This window comes from Pan troglodytes, chromosome 5 (assembly GCF_028858775.2).
Source record: "Pan troglodytes isolate AG18354 chromosome 5, NHGRI_mPanTro3-v2.0_pri, whole genome shotgun sequence".
NCBI lineage: Eukaryota > Metazoa > Chordata > Mammalia > Primates > Hominidae > Pan > Pan troglodytes.
This window is the reverse complement of record NC_072403.2, coordinates 32,145,442-32,173,131: the sequence shown is the minus strand read 5'-3', so window position 1 is coordinate 32,173,131 and position 27,690 is coordinate 32,145,442. Positions and strand designations below refer to the sequence as shown.

General features: G+C 42.4%; 5 protein-coding genes and 1 pseudogene across 7 annotated transcripts; 3 read left to right on the top strand and 3 right to left on the bottom strand.

Annotated features, from left to right (window-relative positions):
• Positions 1-1,722: 1,722 nt before the first annotated feature.
• Positions 1,723-2,401, bottom strand: LOC129144223 (small ribosomal subunit protein eS10-like; annotated as a pseudogene).
• Positions 2,402-3,145: 744 nt separating this feature from the next.
• Positions 3,146-4,998, bottom strand: H2BC7 (H2B clustered histone 7). The gene has a single exon (XM_003311056.7). The coding sequence runs from the start codon at positions 4,907-4,909 to the stop codon at positions 4,529-4,531; it is 381 nt and encodes a 126-aa protein (XP_003311104.1). The 5' UTR covers positions 4,910-4,998; the 3' UTR covers positions 3,146-4,528.
• Positions 4,999-5,224: 226 nt separating this feature from the next.
• Positions 5,225-5,617, top strand: H2AC7 (H2A clustered histone 7). Its single transcript, XM_003950746.5, has one exon. It carries the CDS (start codon positions 5,225-5,227, stop codon positions 5,615-5,617), a length of 393 nt encoding a protein of 130 aa, XP_003950795.1.
• A 2-nt stretch (positions 5,618-5,619) lies between these two features.
• On the top strand, positions 5,620-15,008 carry H3C4 (H3 clustered histone 4). 3 transcript variants are annotated; one of them, XR_010157591.1, is made up of 3 exons: positions 5,620-5,717; positions 7,214-7,763; positions 11,500-15,008. XR_010157591.1 is itself a non-coding variant. In XM_054685642.2 (2 exons), the coding sequence occupies exon 2, from the start codon at positions 7,233-7,235 to the stop codon at positions 7,641-7,643; it is 411 nt and encodes a 136-aa protein (XP_054541617.1). In that variant the 5' UTR covers positions 5,620-5,717; positions 7,214-7,232; the 3' UTR covers positions 7,644-8,597. The 3 variants fall into 3 exon arrangements, 1 of the variants encoding a protein (XP_054541617.1); XR_010157590.1 differs by lacking the exon at positions 11,500-15,008 and adding an exon at positions 8,237-8,597; XM_054685642.2 differs by lacking the exon at positions 11,500-15,008 and having other exon boundaries at positions 7,214-8,597.
• Positions 15,009-15,313: 305 nt separating this feature from the next.
• On the top strand, positions 15,314-15,930 carry H4C4 (H4 clustered histone 4). Its single transcript, XM_009450636.5, has one exon. It carries the CDS (start codon positions 15,413-15,415, stop codon positions 15,722-15,724), a length of 312 nt encoding a protein of 103 aa, XP_009448911.1. The 5' UTR covers positions 15,314-15,412; the 3' UTR covers positions 15,725-15,930.
• Positions 15,931-19,824: 3,894 nt separating this feature from the next.
• On the bottom strand, positions 19,825-20,733 carry H2BC6 (H2B clustered histone 6). The gene has a single exon (XM_016955024.3). The coding sequence runs from the start codon at positions 20,688-20,690 to the stop codon at positions 20,310-20,312; it is 381 nt and encodes a 126-aa protein (XP_016810513.2). The 5' UTR covers positions 20,691-20,733; the 3' UTR covers positions 19,825-20,309.
• Positions 20,734-27,690: the final 6,957 nt, after the last annotated feature.

Below are 27,690 nucleotides of genomic sequence, written 5' to 3'. Positions count from 1 at the left end.
GGCAGAGTCCGCTCTCCATGGAGTCATCTCTGCAAGTCTTGTGTTCCCAAAGAGGAAATTTAGGCATATTTTAACAACTAAATGAGATTAAATACATTAACATGTTCAAAATCATTTGCTGCTTGGGATGCTCTAGGACGATAGAACAGGAGCTTTGGCTCACAAGACCGGAACTGCAGCAATCTCCTTCCATGAGGAGTTCAGCTTTGTCCCCATAGGCACGGTTCCTCTGGCATTTCTGCTGCTTGCTCTCTTGGGGACGGAACCCCCTTAGGAAGTGTTTGAAAACTGCAAGATCTCACCCTCTCCACCACCAAGCCAAGGGAAATCTGACCAAAAGGATTTTCCTCCCGAAGAGAAAAACACGGATAATTAGTGATCCCGCCGGGCGTTGTGGCTCACGCCTGTAATCCCAGCACTTTGGGAGGCTGAGGCGGGCGGATCACCTGAGGTCGGGAGTTCAATACCAGTCTCCAACATGGAAAAACCGCATCTCTACTAAGAATACAACATTAGCCGGGCCTGGTGGCGCATACCTGTAATCCCAACTACTTAGGAGGCTGAGGTAGGAGAATCATTTGAACCCAGGAGGCAGAGGTTGCGGTGAGCCCAGATCACACCATTGCACTCCAGCCTGTGCAACAAGAGCGGAATCCCGTCTCAAAGAAAAGAAAAAAAAATCTTTGACCCCATGAATTCTGGTCCTCGCTGTGGACGCCCGTATTACATTTTTGGCTTATTTTTCTTCCCTGTTTATTAAAATTTATAATTCTCATTAAAATATCTAGCCAACTCGCACATCTAAACCTAGAAACTCACTGGTGTGTTAATGTTTACTTCTCTATTGTTAGTTTTCTTTTCTCTTTGATGCTGGTAGCAGCCTTTATCACAAGAGAATTGGCAACGTGTAATGGGCCAAGTTATTAAATAGGCGACTTCCTACAGGCTTTTAAAATAAAAGGTGTTGGGACTCAGAAAACAATGCTACAAAATGAAGGCCTCCGGAGTAACTTTTTCTCCTTCTCCTACCTTCCTCTTTCTCCCTCCCATTCTTCCCCGAAGCTAGCTATAGGAACTAGACTGCTTCCTTCCCAAGATGGAACATATAAACGAAAGCTAGACTCAAAGCTAGCCATAAAACCTAAAAAATATGAATCCAACTTTCCTTCTGCCTTTTTGTGTAAAAACTGGCAGTAAAGAAATTGCCTGGCCTACCTCGTTTGATTGTAGGTCATAAGACCCCGATTCAAGAGAGGGCTTGTCCTATTCCCAGGAGGAGAGAATGCTGCCCAGAAAGTCCAAGAATATAGACAGGCCTTGCTGGGCTAGTATCATTAGCTCAGTCTATTAGCATTAGCTCGTACCCTTTGTGTCCAATCATATTTCTACACAGCTGTCCCTACTTTGTTGAATCTAAGCATAAAAATGTATGATTTCCCCTGTATCTTTGGGTCTTCAGTTCGAAGGCTACTGGGTACATGTTAGTTAATTTGTATGCCCTGCTAGGCATGCAAATGTTAGGACTTATACTGTGAAAAGAAATCAAATATGTAGAAACTAAACAAAAAGGAACTGTAAATCGCTGCTGTTAAAATGCCAGCAATATCAAAACTCTGTGAGACTGTGATATTTAGGAAGAATTTACATGCTTCTATAATAATTTTAATAGTATTTACATATTTGTATTATATATATAAAATTGTAATTTAATAGAACATTAGTTAATACATTACTGAATTTTTTTTTTTTTTAAGTTTTTTCGGCTGTAAGTTTATTCAATGCAAAACAATCCTCTCCAGTTTTACTGAGGTGGCTGACCAGGTCCACGACCAAATCTGCCTCTAAACTGGAATTCGGTTGTTGACCCAGCCCCAGCCTTGGCTTTCTTGTCAGCACCAGGGGACACAGCACTCCGTCTGTAGGTATCTCTGTCGGCTTCCCCTCTTGTGAGTCTTGCAGGTTGCTCACCCTCCAGACCTTCAGGCGGAGGCCTGCCAGTCTCTGGACGGCTGTGGTGTAGGGTGGCAGGCACAATCTCTGGGGGCAGATGAAGGTAATTACGGAGATACTGGATGCCCTCATTGGTAAGGTACCACTAGAAATGTCTCCAGGCAAACTGTTCCTTCAAGTAGCCCCGGGATTTGAGAGACTGCATGGCCTTCGTGACACGAAGGTTGGGCACATTCTTGTCTGCCATTTCTAGGTGCTTAGGCATATGGACATCCTTCTTGGCCACCATGACTCCCTCCCTAAAAAGGAGTTCATAAATGGCAATCCAGTTCTTCTTACGCATCAACATCTCAGCAGCTGTAGGGTCCCGGGCCGGGGCTGGTACATTACTCAGTTTTTAAACTTGCATGGGTGTATTGGTTTCCTATTGCTGGTTTGAAAATTTATCACATTTTATGATTAAAAAATACAAATTTATAATTATATAGTTTTAAAAATTGGGACTCAGTCACAGATCTTACTGAGCAAAAGTGTCAAGGTGTTGGCTTGATATTAAGTAAAGAAATAAAGAGCCTGTATCTTTTCCCTTGCCTTTTTAACTGATAGATGCCACTCTCTCCTTAGATCATGGTCCTTTTCTTTCATTTTCAAAGTCTGCAATTTATGGCCAAATTTTTCTCATGCTGCCATATCTCCAGTTCTCTATTCCAATTCCCTCTTCCACTTTTAAGAATCTTTGTAATTGGGCTAATTCATAACATGCAATATAATCTCCTTACTTTAAGGTCAGCCAATTAGTAGCCTTAATTCCATGGAAACCTTAGTTGCCCTTTGTCATGTTACCTAACAAAGACTCCAGGAATTTGCAGACTCCAGGGATTAGGATGTGGTCATCACTGGGGTATCCTTATTCTGCTTAACATAGTGGATCACAATATTTTTAGAATCTGATAGAAAGCTATATAATTTGTTCTGGGAAGGGGAAACACATATGGCCACATTTCTGCATATAATTTCAGAAAGTTGTTGTATTCCCCTCAAGCTGATGTAGACCTTAGTTTAGATATTTACTTCTGGAACTACAGAAAGCAAAAATCGACTGCTATGCCAATGTAAATTGGCACATGAAGCCATTTAGTATTTTTAGTTTTCATTTTCCTAGGTTTTTCTTGTTGCTTTCATTTTTTCAGTTGGGTTTTGTTTATTTGAATGTTTATATATGCTTTGCATGTGCTGTGTTCTGTGTCCATTTATGTGCCGGACAGGGAGTGGGAAGTTGAAAAATAATTATGGGACGGGTGTGGTGGCTCACGCCTGTAATCCCAGCATTTTGGGAGTCTGAGGATGGTGGATCACCTGAGGTCAGGAGTTCGAAACCAGCCTGACCAACATGGTGAAACTCCGTCTCTACTAAAAATACAAAAAATAGCCGGGCTTGGTGGTGCGCGCCTGTAGTCCCAGCTACTCGGGAGGCTGAGACGGGAGAATCGCTTGAACCCGGGAGCCAGAGGTTGCTGTGAGCCGAGATTGCGCCATTGCACTCTACTCTGAGCAACAATAGCGAAACTCCTCCTCAAAAAAAAAAAAAAAAAAGTAATAATATAGAATACTATTCCTTTTTTCTTAACTGGGTTGAAATTCTAAGAATATTTTATATATAATATTTTAAATATTTTTAAGATACAAAAACATTTTGTAAAAATTTTAAGTATTCTACACTGGATGCCATTCATAACAGTTTATGATCTTAAGTAAGGCTTGTAATTACCAAGAATACAGTAAAACTTCAGTATCTTTATATATGAGTATATAGAATAGAAAAATTGTATTTGTAAGTAGAATGACATAAATTATTTTTTCACTTAAAAATTACAACTTTTGCTTATTAGAATAAAATGAACACATATGAAGTCAACCCTGAAGGAAAAAAAGTCAAAAACAACTTTGAGGAAGTGACAAGAAAATATTTTAGGATTAGGGGTGTGTCTCATTACTCCCAAATGGTATTTTGCCAGTGGCCAAATTTTCTTTAACTAAACCAAGAACAATGTTGATTATTAGTGCTGCATCCAGGCTCGGGTGTTCAGATTTTTTCAGTTTTCATGCACATTACTTGTCTTGCTTTCCTTATATTTTGAAGAATTTGATTACATTATTTTAACCAGCTAAATTCGCCAATGCTGCGATGACTAAACCGGAATTAAGGAAGACATTCCTTTCCCTCACACTATGTCAGTAGCAAAAGAGATATTTCAAAAGTTATTTTCTTATGAAACCAATTTGACAAGGGACACATCACAGCACAACATAAGAAAAATGTGCTTATCAGCACAATGGGCTAGTCTTCTAACCAGCACTTGGGGTAAAACAAACATGCTATGATTAAGTACAGCATTTTCCTTCAACCAGTCAAAAGAACTGTGGTCTAGACCTACACAGCAGCAACCCCTTCACATGAGGATAAAACCAAACCTGTTGGTGGTAAACACAGAAAATATGCAGGTAATTACAACTCTATAGCTGAAAAAGTGGGTGGCTCTTAAAAGAGCCTTTGGGATTGGGTATGAAGACGTTAGAATTACTTAGAGCTGGTGTACTTGGTGACAGCCTTGGTGCCCTCTGACACGGCGTGCTTAGCCAGCTCCCCGGGCAGCAGCAGGCGCACGGCCGTCTGGATCTCCCTGGAGGTGATGGTCGAGCGCTTGTTGTAATGCGCCAGGCGGGAAGCCTCGCCAGCGATGCGCTCGAAGATATCGTTGACGAAGGAGTTCATGATGCCCATGGCCTTGGATGAGATGCCGGTGTCGGGGTGGACCTGCTTTAGCACCTTGTACACGTACACGGAATAGCTCTCCTTGCGGCTACGCTTGCGCTTCTTACCATCCTTCTTCTGCGCCTTGGTCACCGCCTTTTTGGAGCCCTTCTTTGGGGCAGGAGCGGACTTAGCAGGTTCAGGCATGATAAATAAACACTTCGTCCACAACCTAAAGAGAAATGCAAGTGTCCTCACTCTGCAGCTGGTAATATTTGTAGAGCTCCTATCGTAAACTGGCGTTTAAAAGCTTACACATTGATTGGATGAATTGTCTCTGTGTGCCCTGTGGTATGCAAATTAGGTGATTCTAGCGTTTCTTTGCAATTGGTTGGTTGTTCTAGCCAATCAAATAGCGTTATTTACAATTCGACCTCCAAGTATAATAGTTTCTCACTTGCTAACAAAACTCACTTTTACATTTTTGTCTTCATTGCTTAACATCGTTTTTAAGAATTCAAAATGTCCGGACGCGGCAAGCAAGGCGGAAAGGCCCGAGCTAAGGCTAAGACCCGCTCTTCGCGGGCCGGACTCCAGTTCCCTGTGGGCCGCGTGCACCGCTTGCTCCGCAAGGGCAACTACTCCGAGCGAGTCGGGGCCGGCGCGCCAGTGTATCTGGCGGCCGTGTTGGAGTACCTGACCGCCGAGATTCTGGAGCTGGCGGGCAACGCGGCCCGCGACAACAAGAAGACCCGCATCATCCCCCGACACCTGCAGCTAGCCATCCGCAACGACGAGGAGCTAAACAAGTTGCTGGGTAAAGTCACAATTGCTCAGGGCGGTGTTCTGCCCAACATCCAGGCTGTACTGCTCCCCAAGAAGACTGAGAGCCACCACAAGGCCAAGGGCAAGTAAAACGAGAACTCTTACATTGGCTTTTTACGGAAGCAATCTTAACAAAGGCTCTTTTCAGAGCCACCCATGTATTCATTAAAAGGGCTCACATTTTCTCTGTGTAAGTAGCTATTTTGCAGTTTTCTTTAATAACTTTTCCACTTATAAGTGGGTGTTCTTAACACTGAATCGTCAAGCTAACCGTCCATTTTAAAGATGCCATAAAAATACATAAGCAAATTGGCGGGGCGCGGTTGCTTAACGCCTGTAATCCCAGGACTTTGGAAGGCCAAGGTGGGCGGATCACAGGGTCAGGAGTTCCAGGACAGCCTGACCAACATGGTGTGAAGCCCCGTCTTTACTAAAAATAAAAAAATTTGCCGGGCGTGGTGGCGCGCGCCTCTAATTTCTGCTACTTGAGGTTGAGGCAGGAGAGAAGGTTGAACCCCGGAGGCGGAGATTGCGGTGAGTCGAGATCGCGCCACTGCACTCCAGTTTCGGCGACAGAGCGAGACTGTCTCAAAACAAACAAAAACCCAAAAAAGCAAACTAATTAAAATGCAAAGAGACTTTATGTCACATGTAATTTAAGTCGATCAATGCAGCAGCTCGTTAGGATTGCAAAGCTGTTAAAAGGCCTGAGACATACAGGAGAGAAGTTAATGTTTGTCAGTGTTTACATTTACATAAAAATATAGTTAGTGACTTAAAGCAACACAATCAGAACAAATCTTTTATTGTTTTTTGTATGCATGTTAATGATACGAAATAACCTGTAATTTGTAAGTATTTTTTGGGTTTGTTTTTGCAAGCCACTTTCAACTCTACTGAGCTAACCCTAATTAATTATCAATAGGAATACAAACCTACATCCCCTGGAGCCAGACGGCCCTTAGGTGGAGCTTCTTAGCACAGTGTCCAGCATGACTAAAAGGGCACACTGGTCTTTTTGTGCCATTTATAAATTTGGCTTTTTATTTTTATTTTATTTTATTTTTTTACAGCAGATTACACAAATTCCAGTTGAACTTGTAAAAGATAAGAGAGTGCTTTCATATGAGGATGTCATATTGTGGTGAAATTAAATGTGTTCATGTAGCTTAACATCAGGTTTCATATTGTTACTTATGAGTTAATAGTCATGGTGCATTTGGAACAAATTATTGAAAATATCTCCAAGTTTAAATAGACAAATCAAGATATGAAATTAACCTTTCTAAACCTAAGAGGGTAAAAAGAAATCACTTGGCCAATCACAACTAGCGCGCGTCTTTTTAAAACGTTGATCAAAGCCAGTTTCAGCGCCAACATTAAAAAAAAAATTAAGACACGTCATCCTAGTAGCTAGACACAGTTTTGCCAAGGAAAACCAAAGTACGTTTTAAATAAAAGCTAGAAACATGGCACAGAGGTGAAAGGGTTGAAAACACCAGCAGTTAAAGGAGATGGACGGAGGAAAGTTTTAATATTTGGTCTACATGCAGGAGATGTTCTGTCAGGGAGTGGGCGTCTCCACCAATCGAGCTGCAGGGGAAAGGCTGCCTTGTCCAATCAGAACAGGGCTGTCTTTATATATACGGGTACGAAAGGCTAGACTTTCGTTTTTTCGTCATTTAGCAGGGTTTAGAAGTTCGCAATGGCTCGTACCAAGCAGACTGCTCGCAAGTCCACGGGTGGGAAAGCGCCACGCAAGCAGCTGGCCACCAAGGCTGCTCGAAAGAGCGCTCCAGCCACCGGCGGCGTGAAGAAGCCCCACCGTTACCGGCCCGGCACCGTGGCTCTGCGCGAGATCCGCCGCTACCAGAAGTCGACCGAGCTGCTGATTCGCAAACTGCCATTCCAGCGTCTGGTCCGTGAGATCGCGCAGGACTTCAAGACTGATCTGCGCTTTCAGAGCTCGGCGGTAATGGCGCTGCAGGAGGCCTGCGAGGCCTACCTGGTGGGGCTGTTTGAGGACACCAACCTATGCGCCATTCACGCCAAGCGAGTGACTATTATGCCCAAGGACATCCAGCTGGCTCGTCGCATTCGTGGGGAGAGGGCGTAAATTGTCTTGTGAATGTGTGCTAACCAAAACCCAAAGGCTCTTTTCAGAGCCAACCACCTTTTCTATAAAAGTTGCTGTTTACTGTTGCTGTCCGTAAACTGGAACCTCTGTTCACTCAAGGTAAGTAAGCATTCTTGCCTCTATCCGTTCCCCCTCCCCTCACGGAATTGGTGCAAAAAGCTTTATTATAATTGGGGAGTTCTTAAAACAGCCTTTAAGGTACTCTTATATCTCCTTGTTTTGGGGGCCGCTTTCTTAGGCTTGGATGCCTCCGGCTTGGGAACTTTCTTGGCCACCTTTGACCAACCAACCTTCTCCAGAAGCCTCCACCAGGAAAAGCTTTTGGGGTCTGCTTAGTACTCTTCTTCGGAATAAGGACGCCCCAAGCTTTCTTGGGCCTCTCGGCTGCCAGGACAGCTGTCTTGGGCATGACTGCAGCGGCTTTTCTGGCCTCGGTCTTGATTTTCCTAACACCGCCTGGTTTGGCGGGAACGAACCCGAGGCGCTGCACTCCTTAGCACGAAGATGCCCTCGTTTGTTTTCAAGGCCCAACTTTATTCAAATAATTTTTAAAAATTTGTATTTATTTTTAGGGACGAGGTCTCACTGTGTTACCCAGGCTGGCCTCAAAACTCCTCAGCTTGGCCAGGCGAGGTGGCTCAGGCCTGTAATCACAGCACTTTAGGATGCCAAGGCGGGCGGATCACGTGATGCCAAGAGTTCGAGACCAGCCTGCCCAACACATTGAAACTTCGTCTCTACTGAGAATACAAAAATTAGCCGGGTGTGGTGGCACACGCCTGCAGTCCCAGCTACATGGAAAGCTGAGGCAGGAGAAGGGCTTGAACCCGGGAGGCGGAAGTTGCAGTGAACCGAGATCACACCACTGCACTCCAGCCCGGGCAGCAGAGCTAGACGCCGTCAACAAAAAAAAAAAAAAAAAAAAAAAAATCCCCAAGCACAAACAAAACCACCAAAAACAACTCCTTAGCTTAAGAGATTCTCCCGCCTTGGCCTCACAAAATGCTGATATTACAAGCGTAGGCCACCGCGACCGGCAAGGGCCGCTCTTCATATCGTAGCCGCCAACACCTACTTGAGCGCGGCCACAGAGAAGGCCGCTGCGCTTCTTGGAGACAGCTAAGTCATTAGTGATGAACTCACATACCGGAGGGGCCTGGACATCTTGCACTTCACTGCAACTTCGGACTTGCAAACCTTTTTCTTTACCTCAGTCTTTGACTTGGGAGATAGACCAGGAGTCTCGGACGTGATTGTAGGTTTGGATATCTAACAGTTAAAAAAAAAAAAAAGTGAGGCTGCGAGTATGTCTGTGATTACGTGTGTGTCACACACAGACACGCTGCGCGCTGATTGGTTCCCAGCTCAGTCTTTCAGCTTGGCAGCAACCTAGTCTCAACCCTGTTTCTGAGTTGTGTTTGCGGAAATTCAGAAAATCAAAATAGTTTAAATTTCCTGAGGAGGAATCACACCAATTCTATTCTACAATGAACTGGAACGGCTACGGTGTTATGATCTTTACATTTTCTTTCTCTAGTTTTTATTTAAGGCAGCCTCGGCCTTTATCAAAAGCTCCAACTTTCAGAGATTCACAGTTCAGAGGGACAACTTCTTGATTTTCATTTAAAATATAAATTCTTCCATTCGTGTCTTCAATTGCTTGCTGTCTTCTAATAATAGGCTACACATTTTTGACTTCTCATACATTGAACAACTACTTGATTTTTATTGAGATTTAACGAGGAAATCTGTTTTATATGAGAAGAGAAACAACAGGTTCTTTTTGAATTTCTCCACAAGAACAGCAGTACGGATACTTAGAACAACAGCCCTTTCTGATAAAATTAGCTGGGGCTGAAAATATTTCATGATAGCTTCTTGTAACTATTTGGACGTTTAGTTACTTTGGGAGGGTTCCAGTAAATGTTCAACGTTTCCTTGGGAAAATGGGAAATACAATGATCAGTGATTCTCCTGATATTGGGACTGTTTGCATAGCTGAACTCAGGAGAGATCCACGAAAGGACATAAAAGAGAGTTTGACTCCTTTAAGGGTCAAAAAAAAATTTTTTTTTTAAATTTTTACTGGGGGAAATTTGTTATTAAAATATTCATGAGTCTTTGGGTTCAGGGGTCTGTCATGCTTGGTGACACGGGGAAGATAGACTTTGGCAAACAAAGTACCAGGATCAAAGAATATACACACAAGCACCACACACACACAAAATTCCCTAGAGAGAGAAATTTAAAAAACAGCCATGTTTCATATTCAGTACTACATTTCCTGTTTAAACAAGGATATAGGCTTATAGTGATGAAGTACAGCCTATGTTCGATATGAGAAGAAAATGGAGTGATGGCAGAAAGTGAATTAACTGATTTTCTTCACTCCTCAATGTCTTGAACGTATGCTGATCTGGGGAGCATATACATTTCTATGTTTTACTAAGACTATGAAGGAGATAAATGCTGGGAACAGACAGAGTAAAGCCCAAAAGGTGAGGGTTTCACACTTTTTGATCTCATCAAAATACAAATGACTTCATGTAGCAAATTAAACTAGGACATGAACAAATTAATAAATGTTAATAAAAATTAAAATCAAATGTTTGAGATGAGACATGAGCTAAATATGAATCACATTTACTTTGAGTGTGTATTCACTTTTTATGGAGCCCATGTATTTCTGATCTTAAAATGGCTTTGACCCATTTTATATTTATATTTTATACTTATATTTGATTTCCTGGAGCACCAACAAAGGAAGAACTGACTTGTAGCCTTCCAACTGCAGGAATTCTCTAAGGTACTGTCCTATTTGCCTTCATGAGTTTGTGAGTTAGTTTCTTACAGGTAACTAAAGTCTCTCCCTTCAGGCCTGTCCTCTTGCCTAAGTATCAAACTTGGATTTCTGGATGATTGCTGGATATCTGCTTGTTCATCTTCTATACCAGACTCTCAGTATGACCATCCTCATCTAAGTAGCTTCTGTCTAAGATTGCTGGATATTGGCTTCATTGTTTACGTATATCACACCCTCAACATATCCAACCACATCTAGGAAGCAACCTTTCAAGTGACATTCCTATATATTCTGTTCACAACAACACTATTGCTTTGTTAACTGACACTTCAATTATTCCCTTTCCTTTGTTGCCAAATCCAATCTGTTACTAAGTTTGGTGAATTCTTCCTAAATTCATCTTTCCTTGTTTATTTGCCTTTTCATGGTTGTAATTCTTGCTCTTCTATCTCTTCTTTGGACTGGCTATTTTTATAGCCTTCTTATGGGTGGCTCCTTTCTCTCATCCCTTTGTGCTGTCATTCATTCTCTTCATTGCTCTGGGTGAAATATTCTTCATATGAGCTTCAAATTTATATGCCCCATCTCCTTGTAGCTTTATGTTTTCTTCACTTAACTGGTTTTCTCTATTCTTATAAGCCGTGAAGAAAAAGCTGGATTCATATAGCTTTAGATTTAAGAATAATCTTAGTATGGCAATCAAACTCTTTTATATGGCCTTAAATCAACAATCTGGCAGTGTGGTTTAGTAGAAGCATGGAATTTGCAAACATGATGACATGTATTTCAGTCTTGTTTTGCCCCTTAGGAGCTATGTGATCTTGGTCTAATTATATTACCTTGCAGAGTATCTTTTTTCAGTTTTTTTCTTCTTTTTTTCTCTCTCCCCCACCCTGTTTTAAACTTCAAACTAATCTAATGACATACTTTGAAATTTTTATATTTTTCATTCCCCATCTCTCAAAATAGATGAGATCTCTCTCTGTTTTGAATTCTTACATTGATGTCTTTCTTTTTTTTTCTTTTTTTGAGATGGACTCTCACTCCGTTGCCCAGCCTGGAGTGCAGTGGCGTGATCTTGGCTCACTGCAACCTCCGTCTCCCAGGTTCAAGCGATTCTTCTGCCTCAGCCTCCTGAGTAGCTAGGACTACAGGCGCGCGCCACCACGCCCAGCTAATTTTTGTATTTTTAGTAGACACTAGAGACAGGGTTTCACTGTATTGGCCAGGCTGATCTCTAACTCCTGACCCTGTGATCTGCCCGCCTCCGCCTCCCACAGTGCTGCAACTACAGGCATGAGCCACGGCACCAGGCCCCCTACATCGATTTCGTAAAAGGCCATTATAATCTGTCTCGTATTATCTGCATACTTGTCCACTTTTAAATCTTCCTAGTAGTTTACAAACATCTAAAAGTACAGATTAGTATTATAGTACGGCATACAAATATTTATGTAAAAAAACTTGCAGAAATGCATATAGGGAATTGTGTGGAACCAGAACATAACTCAAGTGTCCTTAACTTTCCATTTCTTTATTTTGCCTTTATGGCTACTCCCCAAATGATTGTTTTCTGCAGCAGTATGCCCTGTGCAGTATTGTTGACATAGTAGTGCTTGACTCTTGTTTTTCATTTTAAACTGAATAACTAGGTGAGACATTATACACCACTGAGGATGCAGATCAATTATAAAATAGGTAACTTGCTCAAGTTTTCACCATTTAGCTCTGAGTGGCCCATACTATGCCTCTCCTTCTAAGAAGGATTTTATTTTATTTATTTACTTATTTATTTATTGAGATGGAGTCTCACTCTGTCGCCCAGACTGGAGTGCAGTGGTGCAATCTTGGCTCACTGCAACCTCTGCCTTCCGGGTTCAAGTGATTCTTGTGCCTCAGCCTCCCATGTAGCTGGGATTACAAGAGCATGCCACCATGCCCAGCTAATGTTTGTATTTTTAGTAGTGTCAGGGTTTCTCCATGTTACCCAGGCTGCTCTTGAACTGGGCTCAAGTGATCCACCAGCCTTGGCTTTCCAAAGTGCTAGGATTATAGGCGTGAGCCACCGCACCCGGCCAGAATAATATTTATTTATGTATTTATTTTTGAGATGGAGTTTCACTCGTCACCCAGGCTGGATTACAGTGACTTAATCTTGTCTCACTATAACTTCTGCCTCCCAGGTTCAAGCAATTCTCTTGCCTCAGTCTCCCAAGTAGCTGGGATTACAGGTATGCACCACCATGCCCAGCTAATTTTTGTATTTTTAGTAGAGACGCGGTTTCACCACGTTGGCCAGGCTGGTCTCGACCTCTTGACCTCAGGTGATCCACCCACCTCGGCCTCCCAAAGTGCTGGGATGACAGGCATGAGCCACCATGCCCTGCGCAGAATAATGGTTTTAAATGCATTAGATAATATATAGGAATGCAAAGTGAAACAATTATATTAGTATGCCATTATCAAATTATAAAAAATCTAAATTGGTGAAATATTAACATATGTGCTTTTAAATTTTTTATTTTATTTACTTACTGATTTTGAGACAGAGTCTCACTGTTGCCCAGGCTGGAGTGCAATGGTACGATCTTGGCTCAGTGCATCCTCTGCTTCTCAGGTTCAAGCGATTAGCTACCCAAGTAGCTGTGCGCCACCATGCCTGATAAATTTTTGCATTTTTAGTAGAGACATGGTTTTGCCATGTTGGCTAGACTGGTCTGGAACTCCTGGCCTCAAGTGATCCTCCCATCTGGGCCTTTCAAAGAGCTGGGAGTTACAGGCATAAGCCATGGCCTGGCATATGTCCTTTTTAAATTAATACATTAAATAATAATCTACCCATATGACTAAGACTTATTATAGTTTTGAAGGATTGAGGTTTTTTTTTGTTTTTTTGTTTTTTTTTTGAGATGCAGTCTTGCTGTTTTGCCCAGGCTGGAGTGCAGTGGCGCGATCTCTGTTCACTGCAAGTTCCACCTCCCAGGTTCACGCCATTCTCCTGTCTCAACCTCCTGAGTAGCTGGGACTACAGGTGCCCGCCACCATGTCCGGCTAATTTTTTTGTATTTTTAGTAGAGATGGGGTTTCACTGTGTTAGCCAGGATTGTCTCCATCTCCTGACCTTGTGATCCTCCCGCCTTTGCCTCCCAAAGTGCTGGGATTACAGGCGTGAGCCACTGCACCGGGCTTTAGGATTGAGATTTTTAAATGAAATTTCGAGATATTGGCAATGAGAATGTGATATAAATAAAAGCACTTGTCCTGCCAATTACACTGTTTGTTGCCTGAGTTCATACACAGAAAAAATGCTGTTTCTGTTGGAGAATAGTAAAAAGAAAAAACAAAGATTTGACGTTTTTTTTTTTTTTTCTATACTCATTCCCAGATCCCCTGAAGACTTTCTATGTATCCCAGGCTAAGAACCTTACTCTGCAATCTTTTCCATGTACCATAAACTCAACAAACAGCAAACAGCTGTGATAAACTTGGTTCTCCTCACAAGTCATGAAGGAAAAGCCAAATATTCCACCCAAACGACCTGGAACTTTTTATGGGGATTAATGATGAGTTAAGTTTTTAATTATTTATTATTTTGAGGAGTTCTCGAAATCAGATTTTAGCAAATTAGAATACTCTCTCTCATCCCTTTAGAAGGGTGAACCTTAAGGATAGGAATTGAAAACACCCACAATATTGTACTATACCATAATTAATGTTTAGTCATTGCTTATTTGGAATCTAGACACTATTCTAAGCATTTTGATAGGATTATCTGTTTCAACTTAACAAATACTTACAAGTTAGATTTTTAAAAATACATTTACAACAAGGAAACTTAGTGTAGCTTGCCCAGGGTCACCCCCACAGCATGTATGTCGAGCAGGCTGTCTCTATGATAGTTTGGAGGGATACTATGATGCCAATTTGCTAGAGTAATAGAATATGGTGAATGATGCAGTGCTAGCTACAATCTGTCCATGATTAAAGGCACAATCAAAGCATAAATTTTCATAAATTTCAGCCCAACAAGGTTTTCTTTTACAGATGTACATAGTCATGTTTTCAATCGGCCCTCAGTGATCTTATCCTAATTTGACCTCTAAATGTGTAACTTTCATATACTTTTAGTTCCCTCAGTAGCACTATCTAGCCTGCATGCCAAAGAGCCCTGCTTGGTTAACTAGGAATGCGTAAATCAATAAAAATAATCTCAGAGACAATAAAGATATGAGTTACTTAAAATACTTTGAAAGCACCTTATGGCCCGGCGCGGTGGCTCACGCCTGTAATCCTAGCACTTTGGGAGGCCGAGGCAGGTGGATCACAATGTCAGGAGTTCGAGACCATCCTGGCCTATGGTGAAACCCCGTCTCTACTAAAAAAATACCAAAATTAGCTGGGCATGGTGGCGGGCGCCTGTAACCCCAGCTACTTGGGAGGCTGAGGCAGGAGAATTGCTTGAATCCGGGAGGCAGAGGATGCAGTGAGCCTAGATTGTGCCACTGCATTCCAGCCTGGGCAACAGAGCAAGAACCCGTCTCAAAAAAAAAAAAAAAAAAAGCACCCTGTGAGGGAAACAGTACTAATTATTTGATATTCTGGGAAAAGTGGGGGACAACTGTCAGGCTTCTTTGTCGAAAGTTTATGAACTGATGGCTCAGTTAATGGCTGCAAGTATAGTGTATATATATATATATATGTATATATATACACGTGTATACCTAGGAGTATTTATTAAATCCCAGCTGAGGCTCTTTTGTTGCCTCAGGCCCCTCCTGGTCTCCTCCAGTCTGAGCAAGGGAGAATTGCACAGAAGGGCGGGAACTGACTGTGGTTCCCGCCCCTTCTCATGAGGTTTTCAAACAGGTCCGTCATGTTATTATAAAAGTGCTGCGTGGCTGTGCCAGACGTATTGCGTTACAGATTTAACAGCTGTACTTTCAAGATGTCTGGCCGCGGGAAGGGCGGAAAGGGTCTAGGTAAGGGTGGCGCCAAGCGTCACCGTAAGGTATTGCGTGACAATATTCAAGGAATCACCAAACCCGCTATCCGCCGCCTGGCTCGCCGCGGCGGCGTCAAGCGTATTTCTGGCCTCATTTATGAGGAAACTCGCGGAGTGCTGAAAGTTTTCCTGGAAAATGTAATCCGCGATGCTGTCACCTACACGGAACACGCCAAACGCAAGACAGTCACAGCCATGGACGTGGTGTACGCGCTCAAGCGCCAGGGACGCACTCTTTATGGCTTCGGCGGCTGAACTTACCTCTACAGTACACTACCGCAAAACCAACGGCCCTTTTCAGGGCCACCTATCCACTCAGCAGAAAGAGTAGTAGTCACTGCTAAAAATGTAGTTTCACGTGTTTAGTAGCTTCGGTTTTCAAGTTAAATGGTCTTATTTCGCCTTGGCTTCATATCTTACTGGCCAGTGAGGATAGTGTATTAAAGTTTATTTTCACTCTTGCTGTGTCGCCCATGCTGGAGTAATCAATGGCGCGATCTCGGCAATCTGCAGTCTCCGCCTCCCGGGTTCAAACGATTCTTGTGCCTCAGCCTCTTGCGTAGCTGGGGCAACCGGCTTGCGCCACCAACACCCGGCTAATCTTTGTATTTTTTGCAGCGATGGGTTTTCGCCATGTTTCCCAGGCTGGTCTTGAACTCAAGCTCAAAAGAGATTTCCCTCCTCCGCCTCCGAAAGTGCTGGGATTACAGGCGTGAGCCACCACGCTTGGCCTGTGTTTTCTGTATTTCTGTAAAGAAACATGGCAAACTGCCGCTAACATTCTTCATGGCTATCAGAGAAACAAGGTAGCAAAGATTGTAGCTGCTGGAGAAACAAGGTAGCAAAACCTGTATCTCAGAAGGCAAGTGGTAAAGGCTGATGCTGCCGTGAAGAATAGTGAAAAAAATGGAGGTAGTTACTAGTTCCTACCAAGGCATTGTTATATGAAAGGAAGACAAAATGGCATTCAGATGGTTATTGGTGTGGGGGGATGGGAGGTGTGTTGGAGGCACTTGACTGGCAAATACATTCTTTAAAGAAGAGAGTAGTAATTACCGTGGGAGAAACAACCATGAAAGTACACAAGATTCAACATTTTTTAGTGGAATGGTGAGAGGCCAACTTGTTTGGTTCTGTTCCTCTGAGCTGCCTTCCATCCAGATCTACTGATTTTCTATTGTTGAATTTAAAAGGACTTTTTATTTATGTACCCGTGGCCAATTTAAAGGTATGTTGAACGAGTTCTTTTTTTGTTGTCCTTTTATCTTAAATAGTCTTAGACTTTATTATTAACACAAGTCATTTTACCTTAAATCATAGATCAGGTTACTGTGGTTGCATGAATGGGCGTTTAAAACCGAGGTTGTCATGATTAAATTCCCACCTTCTTTCCCTTTACACCTCAGGAAATGAGACAAAAATAAGTAAGCCATTCCCTGGTGGGTTACTCCAGTCCTTACAATCTCAGGACTATCAGTATGCCACTGTATTATTCGCTGTCCTCAAAATGGATTTTAATTTGTGGAGAATATTGAGTAAACCCTTATTTTTCCAGTAAAGTTTTTTCACTTTATCATAATAAAAAGAGAGCTGGACAGGTGGCTATCTAGCAAGAGACAACATTTCCTGGTCTTTCTGGGAGCAGATGTAAGCATGTGGCTACATTATTTCCAACACAGGTGAGACACATAGAAAAGTTACTACCAGGTCTGGGCTTTGAAACTTCCATGTTACCTTCTTCCCCAAGTATAATGGTATTGATTTCATTTTGAGCAATTAGAGAACATCAGGCCCTAGGAGATGACAGAACATTGACTTGGAAGGAACGAAATTTCCTGATTGATCACAAGGAGCAGAGCTGCTTCACAAAGCTGGACTAATCACAATGGATTTGTTCCATGAAACAAAAATATCTGTCTTTAAGCTTATTTATTGTTGAGTCTCTTTGTAAGCAGCATAACTTTATCACACAAAATTCAGTTTTGTTACTAAACTTATTTAGTATTGTGGAATGTCCTTCCATTGACCTGAAAGCTCTTTACAGAAAAGCTGATGCCAAATGAGCCTGTCGACTTGGTATCACCTCTGTTGGGTTCCATTATAGACAGAACAGAGTGGGGCTAATTACAAGTATCAGGCAAGGCACGTGGCTCACGCCTGTAATCCCAGCTCTTTGGGAGGCCAAGGTGTGTGGATCACTTGAGGTCAGGAGTTTGAGACCCGCCTGGCCAACACGGAGAAACCTCGTCTCTAATAAAAATACAAAAATTAGCCGGGCATGCTGGCACATGCTTGTAGTCCCAGCAACTTCGGGGTCACAGAGTGAGACTCTATCTCAAAAAAAAAAAAAAGTTATCAATGGGTAGACTAGATAGTCTATATGTCTTCAGCAGTGGTAACCTGTATATTTCAATGGGCTGACTTCCCTTAAAGAGTGGTTCTGCTGGGCACGGTGGCTCTCACCTGTAATCCCGGCACTTTGGGAGGGCAAGTCAGGGGGATCACCTGAGGTTGGGAGTTCGAGAACACCCTGACCAACATGGAGAAACCCTGTCTCTACTAAAAATAAACTAGCTGGGCATGGTGGCACATCCCTGTAACCCCAGCTACTCAGGAGGCTGAGGCAGGAAAATCGCTTGAACCCAGGAGGCAGAGGTTGTGGTGAGCCAAGATCGTGCCATTGCACTCCAGCCTGGGCAACAAGAGCAAAACCCTGTATCAAAAAAAAAAAAAAAAAAAAGAGTAGTTCGTAGTAATAGATGGATCAAAAACTCCTTTGAGAATCTGTTGAAAATAGACATATGAACATAGATATTTTATGAGGCTCATTTATTCTCAGAAACTCAAGGAACTCCCAGGGCTCCATGGATTCCTGTCAACAACCAGAAGTCTAGGATTTCAGGGTCTGAGATCTAGAGATCCCAAATTTAAAGATAGAGAGGAATCACAGACATAATACTAAATAATACATTGAACAGGAGTGAGTTTGTTACCATTTGCTGAGTGAAATAGACCTATATTCTTCTTCTTCTTCTTCTTTTTTTTTTTTTTTTTTTTGAGATGGAATTTCCCTCTGTCACCCACGCTGGAGTGCAGTGGTGTGATCTTGGCTCACTGCAGTCTCCGCCTCCTGGGTTCAAGCAATTCTCCTATTCTTCTGCCTCAGCCTCCCAAGTAGCTGGGACTACAGGCCTGTGCTACTATGCTCAGCTAATTTTTGTATTTTTAATAGAGACAGGGTTTTGCCATGTTGGACAACCTGGTCTTGAAATCTCGACCTCAGATGATCCGCCCTCCTTGGCCTCCGAAAGTGCTGGGATTACAGGTGTGAGCCACCATGCCCAGTCTATCATCTCTCTTCCTTCACTAGGATATGAGCCTCAGAAGGGCAGTCTCTTGTCTGTCTTGCTCACTGAAGTATTTCAATGCCTGGCACAGAGGGAATGCAATCAATATTTGATGAAATACTGAATGAAATCCCTTCAACTACTCTCTGATTTGTTTATTGTATCCCCTGCTCCATTACTCCTGCCATTTCTTTGGCTTGAAACTTTATCCTCCTTCAACATCATTTCCCTCCACTGCATCAAGTCTCTTGCCACCAGAAGCATATTCCTAGAACTAGTTATAATTTTGTTAGTCCTTGCTCACAAGCTTTCTATAACTTTATTGTCTGCAAAATAAATCTAAACTTCATTGTTTGACATTCAGACTCTTCACAATCTTCTCCCACATCTTTATCACAAGAAAACTCCACGTGAGCAGGAGGCTTGGTTAGCATATTCTTTATCTCAGCAATCTCCTTTAACAAGCTCTCCAGGTGATTCTGATGCACACTGAAGTCTGAGAACCACTATTCTCAGTGCAAAAGTCCTCAGTACAAAATTCACTGCTTGGCACTTGAATATGAAGGAATGACTACCCATTTTCAACCTACTGGATATTCCTTCCATCCACCTTCGCCTGGAAGCTGCTTGTATCAGGCAGTGCAGATGCCTCCTCCCCAAAAGTCATTTCCCCTCCTTTCTTCCTAATACAACTTTCTTTGTTCCCTGACTTGTTCTCCAGAGAAGGCAGAGTTCCTTCTAGCCTCAGGGATCTGATTAATTTGACTACACCTATCCTAAAGATCACATGCCCCTTATTAATGATTGGATTGGGGATAGGTATATAGTCAGTTTTTGTGATTAGGAGAATCCTTAACAATGGAGACCCAACTTCTCTAAGAACATGATTAAGATGAGATGGGGATTGTCGATCAATGAACAATGTGTGTATGTGTGTTTGTGTGCGAGCGCGAGTGTGGTTGCACACTGAGAATTGTTCAAGTCTAATTGGTGAAACCAGACAGGTGAGGCGGTGGAGGGAAGAGGGTTTTATTTTTTCCTTTAGAACCTAAAATAAAAATCCAAATTAAGACCTTTTTGAAGTAATTGAGGAAAGGAAAAAAGCAAATTCAACATTAAGAACTACTTGAAAGCAGTAGTCTCTTCTCCTCCTTCCCCACCCCCGCTCCAGCCCCCCATAATATGGGCTTATTTAGTAAAACCCGTATTTTTAAGGACTCTTGAGAAACGAAGTTTCTCTTCGTAGAGCAAAACTATCAAATTACTATTGCCTCTTAGGTGCTATCGAGTGATACCTCATAAAACACGGAAACCAAAGTTTCATAAAGCCACCAGCCCAGACAGTGAGTGCCATTTTAAGTTTTAAAAACATGCTTATTTCAGCTGCAGGAGTTTCTAGTATCTTCACATGTCAGTATATAGCTCCAATTGTGAAAAGGTGAGTGGCTCTGAAAAGAGCCTTTGGGTTTACTAAGGCAGTTGCAGGGACAAGTTTACTTGGAGCTGGTGTACTTGGTAACGGCCTTGGTGCCCTCTGACACAGCGTGCTTGGCCAGCTCCCCGGGAAGCAGCAGGCGCACGGCCGTCTGGATCTCCCTGGAGGTGATGGTCGAGCGCTTGTTGTAATGCGCCAGGCGGGAAGCCTCGCCGGCGATGCGCTCGAAGATGTCGTTGACAAAGGAATTCATGATCCCCATGGCTTTAGAGGAGATGCCGGTGTCGGGGTGGACCTGTTTCAGCACCTTGTACACGTATACGGAGTAGCTCTCCTTGCGGCTGCGCTTGCGCTTCTTGCCGTCCTTCTTCTGCGCCTTGGTCACGGCCTTCTTGGAACCCTTCTTCGGGGCGGGAGCGGATTTCGCTGGCTCAGGCATGCTATCTGCTGTTCTGCAGGTAGGAAAGAAAATGAAATCTACATCTCCTGATCCTCGGAATTTGTAGACAACGTTATGTAAATGAAGATTTAGTTTCTCCATCTCTGATTCGTTATTTTGTCGGGAACTCTGCATGCAAATGAAGGAGCCTAGGTCTACTCTCCCATTGGTCATATCCTGAGAGCAGTTTTCGAGCGCGGGCCACCTAATTAACATTTTATATAACAAGTTCCTACCATTGCAAACAATTCAGATTAGTTTACTTATTTTAAAAACCAGAAGTTGCTCTCTTCTATGCTTTTATATGCCAGGGAGACAAAGCTCCTGGCGCAGTTACGTCTTCGAATTGAAAGGTCGGTTTAAAAGCTCCTGGAAAAGCTATGCCTTAACCTTCAGATGTAGATTCTGGAGCAGCAGGAGATACCTGAAGAACGGCAAGCTAGGCGACCGGCGATCACCCACACAATCCCGAGAAAAGTGTTTCCCACTTTTTACAGAATGCACAAACACATCGTGAAAATAAAGGGCAGGCAATAAAGCTCCGGAGAAAACAACAACAACAAAAAAGTAAATAGCATCTCTTGAAGAGAGCTAAGACAGGAAAGACTTTCTTAGCCAAAATGGCTACAGTCCTTAATGGAAAAGCAAGTCACACCTAGTTTAGCCCTACAACGAGGATCAGAAATAAATATTCCGTCTAATTAGTGAAAATATTTTTTAAAAAATTAAAATGAAAGCCTATTTAACAAACAGCTTTACTTTCAAGTTAGTATTATCTTTGGCTGAAGCCCGCTGCTTAGCTAACTTCAGTTTAAGAAACTGTTCTTCCTAAATTTGACTGTCCTTTTTAAGCCCCCACTCCTTCACCCCACGCTCCCCAGCCCCCTAGCCCTTCTCCTCTCCTGCCACCATTCCCACTTCCCGGGCCCTAAGTCTCCAGGAATGAAGGTGCTGCGCAAAAAGTATTCCGCTCTGTGGGTTAGCATCTAACAAAAGTGTACTCTGAATTTATTGTGTCTTATCTTTGTTTCACAAAATAATTTGTTTTTCTCACTTCAGTGATGACGAGAAAACCTTAAAATCTGTTTAACATCTTTTTTAATTTTCAATGTAGCTAATGTAGCAGTGTTCAGAATAATAGCTAATGTGCTTTATTTGTATTTATTTAATCAAAAAATCTTGGGCCGGGCGCAGTGGCGCAAGCCTGTAATCCCAGCACTTTGGGAGGCCGAGGCGGGTGGATCACCTGAGGGCAGGAGTTCGAGACCAGCCTGACCAACATGGTGAAACCCCGTCTCTACTGAATACAAAAACTTAGCTGAGTAGGGTGGCACACGCCTGTCATCCCAACTACTTGGGAGCCTGAGGCAGGAGAATCGCTTGAACACGGGAGGTGGGGGTTGCAGTGAGCTGAGACTGCACCGCTGTACTCCAGCCTGGGCAACCAGAGCAAAACTCCTTCTTAAAAAAAAAAAAAAAAAAAAAAGGGCTGGGCACGGTGGCTCACGCCTGTAATCCCAGCAGTTTGGGAGGCTGAGGCGGGCGGATCACAAGGTCAGGAGATCGAGACCATCCTGGCTAACACGGTGAAACCCTGTCTCTACTAAAAATACAAAAAATTAGCTGGGTGTGGTGGTGAGCGCCTGTAGTCCCAGCTACTCGGAAGACTGAGGCAGGAGAATGGCGTGAACCTGGGAGGCGGAGCTTGCAGTGTGCCGAGATTGGCACTGCACTACAGCCTGGGCAACAGAGCGAGACTCTGTCTCAAAGAGGGAGAGAGGAAAAAAAAAAAAAGGTCTGGCGTGGTGTCTCACTCCTGTAATCCCAACACTTTGGGAGGCCGAGGCATGCGGATCCCGAGATCAGGAGTTTGAGACCAGCCTGGCCAGTATAGTGGAACCCTGTCGCTGCTAAAAATACAAAAATTAGCCGGGCGTGGTGGCGCATGCCTGTAGTCTCAGCTACTTGGGAGGCTGAGGGAGATCCCGGGAGGCCGAGGTTGCAGTGAGCCGAGACCGCACCATTGCACTCCAGCCTAGGTGACAGAGCAACAGCAAGACTCCATCTCAAAAAACAAAACAAAACAAACAAACAAAAAAACATGTGATATTACTTTTGTTCTCATTTAACAGAAGGGGAAATTAGAGTACCCAAGTTGCGGCATCCTGCCCCAAACCCCATCGCTTATACTAGGTGTAACCAGAATGATGATTTAGGCAGTCTGGCTTGGATCTAGTCTGTTAGAAAACACCTTCACCTACCTTGGTGGGCTGTGTTGCAAAAAGAGAAAAATGCTTCTTGTTCTTCTTATGTTAAAAGAATGGAAAATGAAGCATTTCTTTAATGACTATAAGAGGTTGTTAGAAATGAAAAAAAAACCTCTGATGGTATATCTAGTCAGTAGAGAAAAAGGAGAAAGACAAATGAGAGAAAATTTAAACCGTATTAAGGGAAAAGTGGCAGAGGGAGAGAAAAAAAGAAACAGACACAATGGAAAGAGAGACAGACGTGAAGAGTAGGATAAAAAGAAAGAAATTCACCTAAAGAGGATGAACTAATACGTTGGAGAGACACAAAATGAACATACACAAAGAAAACCAGAGGGAGAGGAGTCCAGTGATACAATCTGCAACTGCAAGAAGAAACAGAAAGAAAAGTGCAGATGAAGGCCCTTAGCTACATCCAAACTACACATATCAGATATTCAACTGACAAGATTGGATTGAGACCCTTAAATGATTTTAATGAGGCAGGTAACATTGCCATTTGTGATTTTTGAAATTCCTGCTAAAGACTAAAATTATTGCACTTTTATATCTATATGAATAAAAATGGTGATGTGGCACATAAGAAAAAGATAGGGGAAATTTAAAAAATGACAAAAACTGTAGAGTGGCATTGAGGTTTCCTGTCTCTGATTGAGATCTCAGGAGAGTTTTAAACATTTTTATCGTAAATATTATATCTGCACAAAAGGGTATATGCAACATAAACAAGAATTGTAAAATAAATGGTTGGTACTTAAAAACCCAGTTTAAGAACTAAAATGTCATTAGTAATTAAGTAGGCCCTGTATATAACTCTCCCCAATTCCGTGGGAGAGACAGGAAGAACTTCAAGCTAGGCGAACAGCGATCACTCACACAATCTTATGAACAGTATATCTCACTTTTCACAGAGTAGACAAATACATCATCAAAATAAAGGGCAGTTTAAGAACTAGAATGTTGGGCTGGGCGCAGTGGCTCACGCCTATAATTCCCAGCAGTTTGGGAGGCCAATGCGGGTGGATCATCGAGGTCAGGAGTTCGAGACCAGCCTGATCAACATGGTGAAACCCTGTTCCTATTAAAAATACAAAAATTAGCTGGGCATGGTGGCACACATCTATAATCCAGCTACTTGGTTGGCTGAGGTAGGGAGAATCGCTTGAACCTGGGAGATGGAAGCTGCATTGAGCTGAGATTGTGCCATTGGACTCCAGCCTGGGCCACAGAGTGAGGCTATGTCTCAAAAAAAAAAAAAAAAAAAAAAAAAAAAACTAGAATGTCATTAGTAATTAACCAGTCCTTGTATAACTCTCCTATATATATGTTTTTTATTTAAAAATTTTTTTGGCCAGACACGTTGGCTCACGCCTATAATCCCAGCACTTTGGGAGGCCAAGGCGGGTGGATCGCTTGAGGCCAGGAGTTCGAGAACAGCCTAGCAAATATGGTGATACCCTGTCTCTACTAAAAATAGCAAGATTAGCCCAGCGTGGTGACACATGCCTGCAATCCCAGCCACTTCGGAGGTTGAGGAAGGAGAGTTGCTTGAACCCAGGAGGTGGAGGTTGCAGTGAGCCAAGATTGTGTGCTTCTGCACTCCTGCCTGGGAGACAGCGTGAGACACTGTCTCAAGAAAAAAAAAAAAAACATTTTTTTTTAGAGAAGGGGATCTCACTATATTGCCCAGGCATCCTCCCATCTTAGCCTCCCCAGTCACTGAAATTATAGGTGTCAGACACCAAGCATGGCCCTACATTTTGTCTTTATCAATCTTATTTTTGTTTTTGCTTGTTTTTTGGTTTTTCTTAGTTTAAATATCTAAGAATGGATCCATAAATTGTAAGTCATTTCATTTTGCCTATTTTTATCTTCACATAAATGGAATCACAAGCTGTATATAATTTTATGATGTTTTTTATCCAAACCAATATTTTTGAGATTCATTCATGTTCATATATGTTACTCCAGTACCATCATTTCATTATTTTAAATAGCTAAATATATAGTAACACTGGTTTACTCAATTTATTATAACAGACCTTCATATTGTGTCTGTCTGGGATTATCGAGGTCATTACTTCTGTGAACTTTCTTGCACATGTTTCCTGGTGTAGATGTGCACACATTTCTCTAGTATATATATAACAAGGTGAGAGGCTGGTTGAAACATTCACATAGAGCTGCTCAGGGTGAAGATACATCTACAGATCTAGAGCTCAAGGCTGAAGCCTGGCATAGAAAAATGGCAGGCCACCCTGCCATCCCTCAACCCTTAATGTCTTTGTAAGGTTTGAATAATTGTCCCTTACCATCATAAATACCGACCATAAAAATATCTGGATGGAGAGAACCATTTTCCATTTCCTATTTCTCACTAGGTAATATTTTTTTTTCAGCTTCCGAGTTCCCTTCCCTGCCCTGCCCTGCCCTGCCCTCCCATCCCTTCCCCTTCCCTTCCCTTTGTGGGTGGCACACGCCTGCAGTAGCTTGATCTCAGCTCACTGCAACCTCTGCCTCCTGTATTCAAGCAATTCTTGTGCCTCGGCCTCCTCAGTAACTGGAGTTGCATGCATATGCCACCATGCCTGGCTAATTTTTATATTTTAGTAGAGATGAGGTTTCACCATGCTAGCCAGGCTGCTCTCGAATTGCTCACCTCAGGTGATCCGCCCACCTTGGCCTCCCAAAGTGCTGGGATTACAGGTGTGAGCCACCACTCTTCGTCGGGCCTGATTAATCTTTTAAAGATATTTTGATTGCTATCGATGATAAGAACTTTAAAAACAAAATCCTATGAATTAAATCTGTTCATTTTTTCCTGGAAATTATGTAGAGATGGATTAGTGAATTTTAATCTTCTTAGATTATTTGCCTTCATTGATAAGATAAATTGCATGAATTTCTTTTTTAAATAATTCAACCAACACACAGATAAAGCATCAGTAATGAAAATTTTCAGTGTTAATTCAGGTAGGATTTGGTTGTTTAAGTTAAAGAAACAAAATGAATGACAACCCTACAGAAATGTTAAGATCGAAGAGGGCTGGAATTTTTGCTTGTTTTGTCCATTGATGTGTATCTAGCACTTAGAATAGTGCCTGCCACATAGTACATTCACATAAACATGTGAAAGGTGGCAGAATATTCCAGATTACAATATGCCATTGTGGCATAAGGATTATTTTGAGCTAAAGGGACTTAAAAACAGCAGATACAAGGATGCTCTTGCAGCAGGACGAGCCGGAGACAAAACCTCTCAGACACCGAGTTGTAAAAAGAAGGGCTTTATTCAGCTGGGAGCATCGGCAAACTACTGCCTTAAAATCCGAGCTCTCCGAGTGCACAATTTCTGTCCCTTTTAAGGACTCACAACACTAAAGATTATACATGAAAGGGTCATGATTGATTTGAGCAAGCAGGCAGTACGTGACAGGGGCTGCATGCACCGGTGGTCAGAGAGAAACAGAACAGGGCAGGGAGTTTCACAATGTTCTTCTATACAATGTCTGGAATCTATGAATAACATCGGTTTCTAAGTTATGAGTTGATTTTTAACTACTGGGTTTAGGCCAGGCAGGCCCAGGCCTGGTTTCAGGCCTGGCGCCGGGCTGCCTGTCTTTGGTTTTACTTCCTTGTTGTTTTTTCTTAAAACAGGTACTGAGTATAAAACAATATAAAATAATATGAGAGGGTCTTTCTTTTCCTTCACTCTGATCTCCCATTTTTCTTCCTAGGAGATAAAACCTCCCTATAGAAGATGTCCTCCCTGGCTGGGTGCAGTGGCTCATGCCTGTAATCCCAGCACTTTGGGAGACTGAAGCAGGCAAATCATGAGGTCAAGAGATCGAGACAAAAATTAGCTGGGCATGGTGGCGCGTGCCTGTAGTCCCAGCTACTTGGGAGGCTGAGGCAGGAGAATCGCTTGAACCAAGCTTGGCTAATTTTAGTCGTTTTAGTAGAGATGGGGTTTCATCATATTGGCCAGGATGGTCTGGATCTCATGACCTTGTGATCTGCCCGCCTCAGCCTCCCAAAGTGCTGGGATTACAGGCCTGAGCCACCATGCCTGACCCATGAGTCTTATTTAAATCACATATGATGAAGGATGGTTTTTGCAATAAGCCATTTTTGGAACAAAAGAAGGTGGGGAGGATTTTGCTAACCATTGCTGTTTTTTTTAATCACAGAGCTCAGATAAAGGTCAATAGGCCATTGAACACTGCCTAAAAAATAGGCAAAATTAAAATGAAAAATAATATCAATATTATCAGTTGCAATCAATGACATATCATTTAAATCTCACTGGGTCCGATGTTTAAAAAAATAAAAATGTAAAAGATTAAATACATTTGGTTTTATTTTAATGTAATCAGAAATTACTGACATATATTATTTAAAGCAATATATGTTGGATATAATGAAAATTGCCTGTCTAGTCATATTTCCTGAATCCCAATTGCTCTTAACTCTTCTGAGGTAGTAATCACTGATGATGAGCTGAAGGGTGTTACCTGGACCACAGGATCATTACTTTAAAAACAAAATTGGCTAGTATGCTTACAAATAAGTAGATTTCTCTGATAGAAATTTTTCCCATAAAAGTTCTCTCCAGCTCCAAGAACAGTGATTTTTTTTCATGTTTACCTACAACAAAACTCAAAAATGATGCAAGATATTAAATTAAATGGAATATATCCAAGGTATTTTGCTATATGGTTGCAATTTCATGG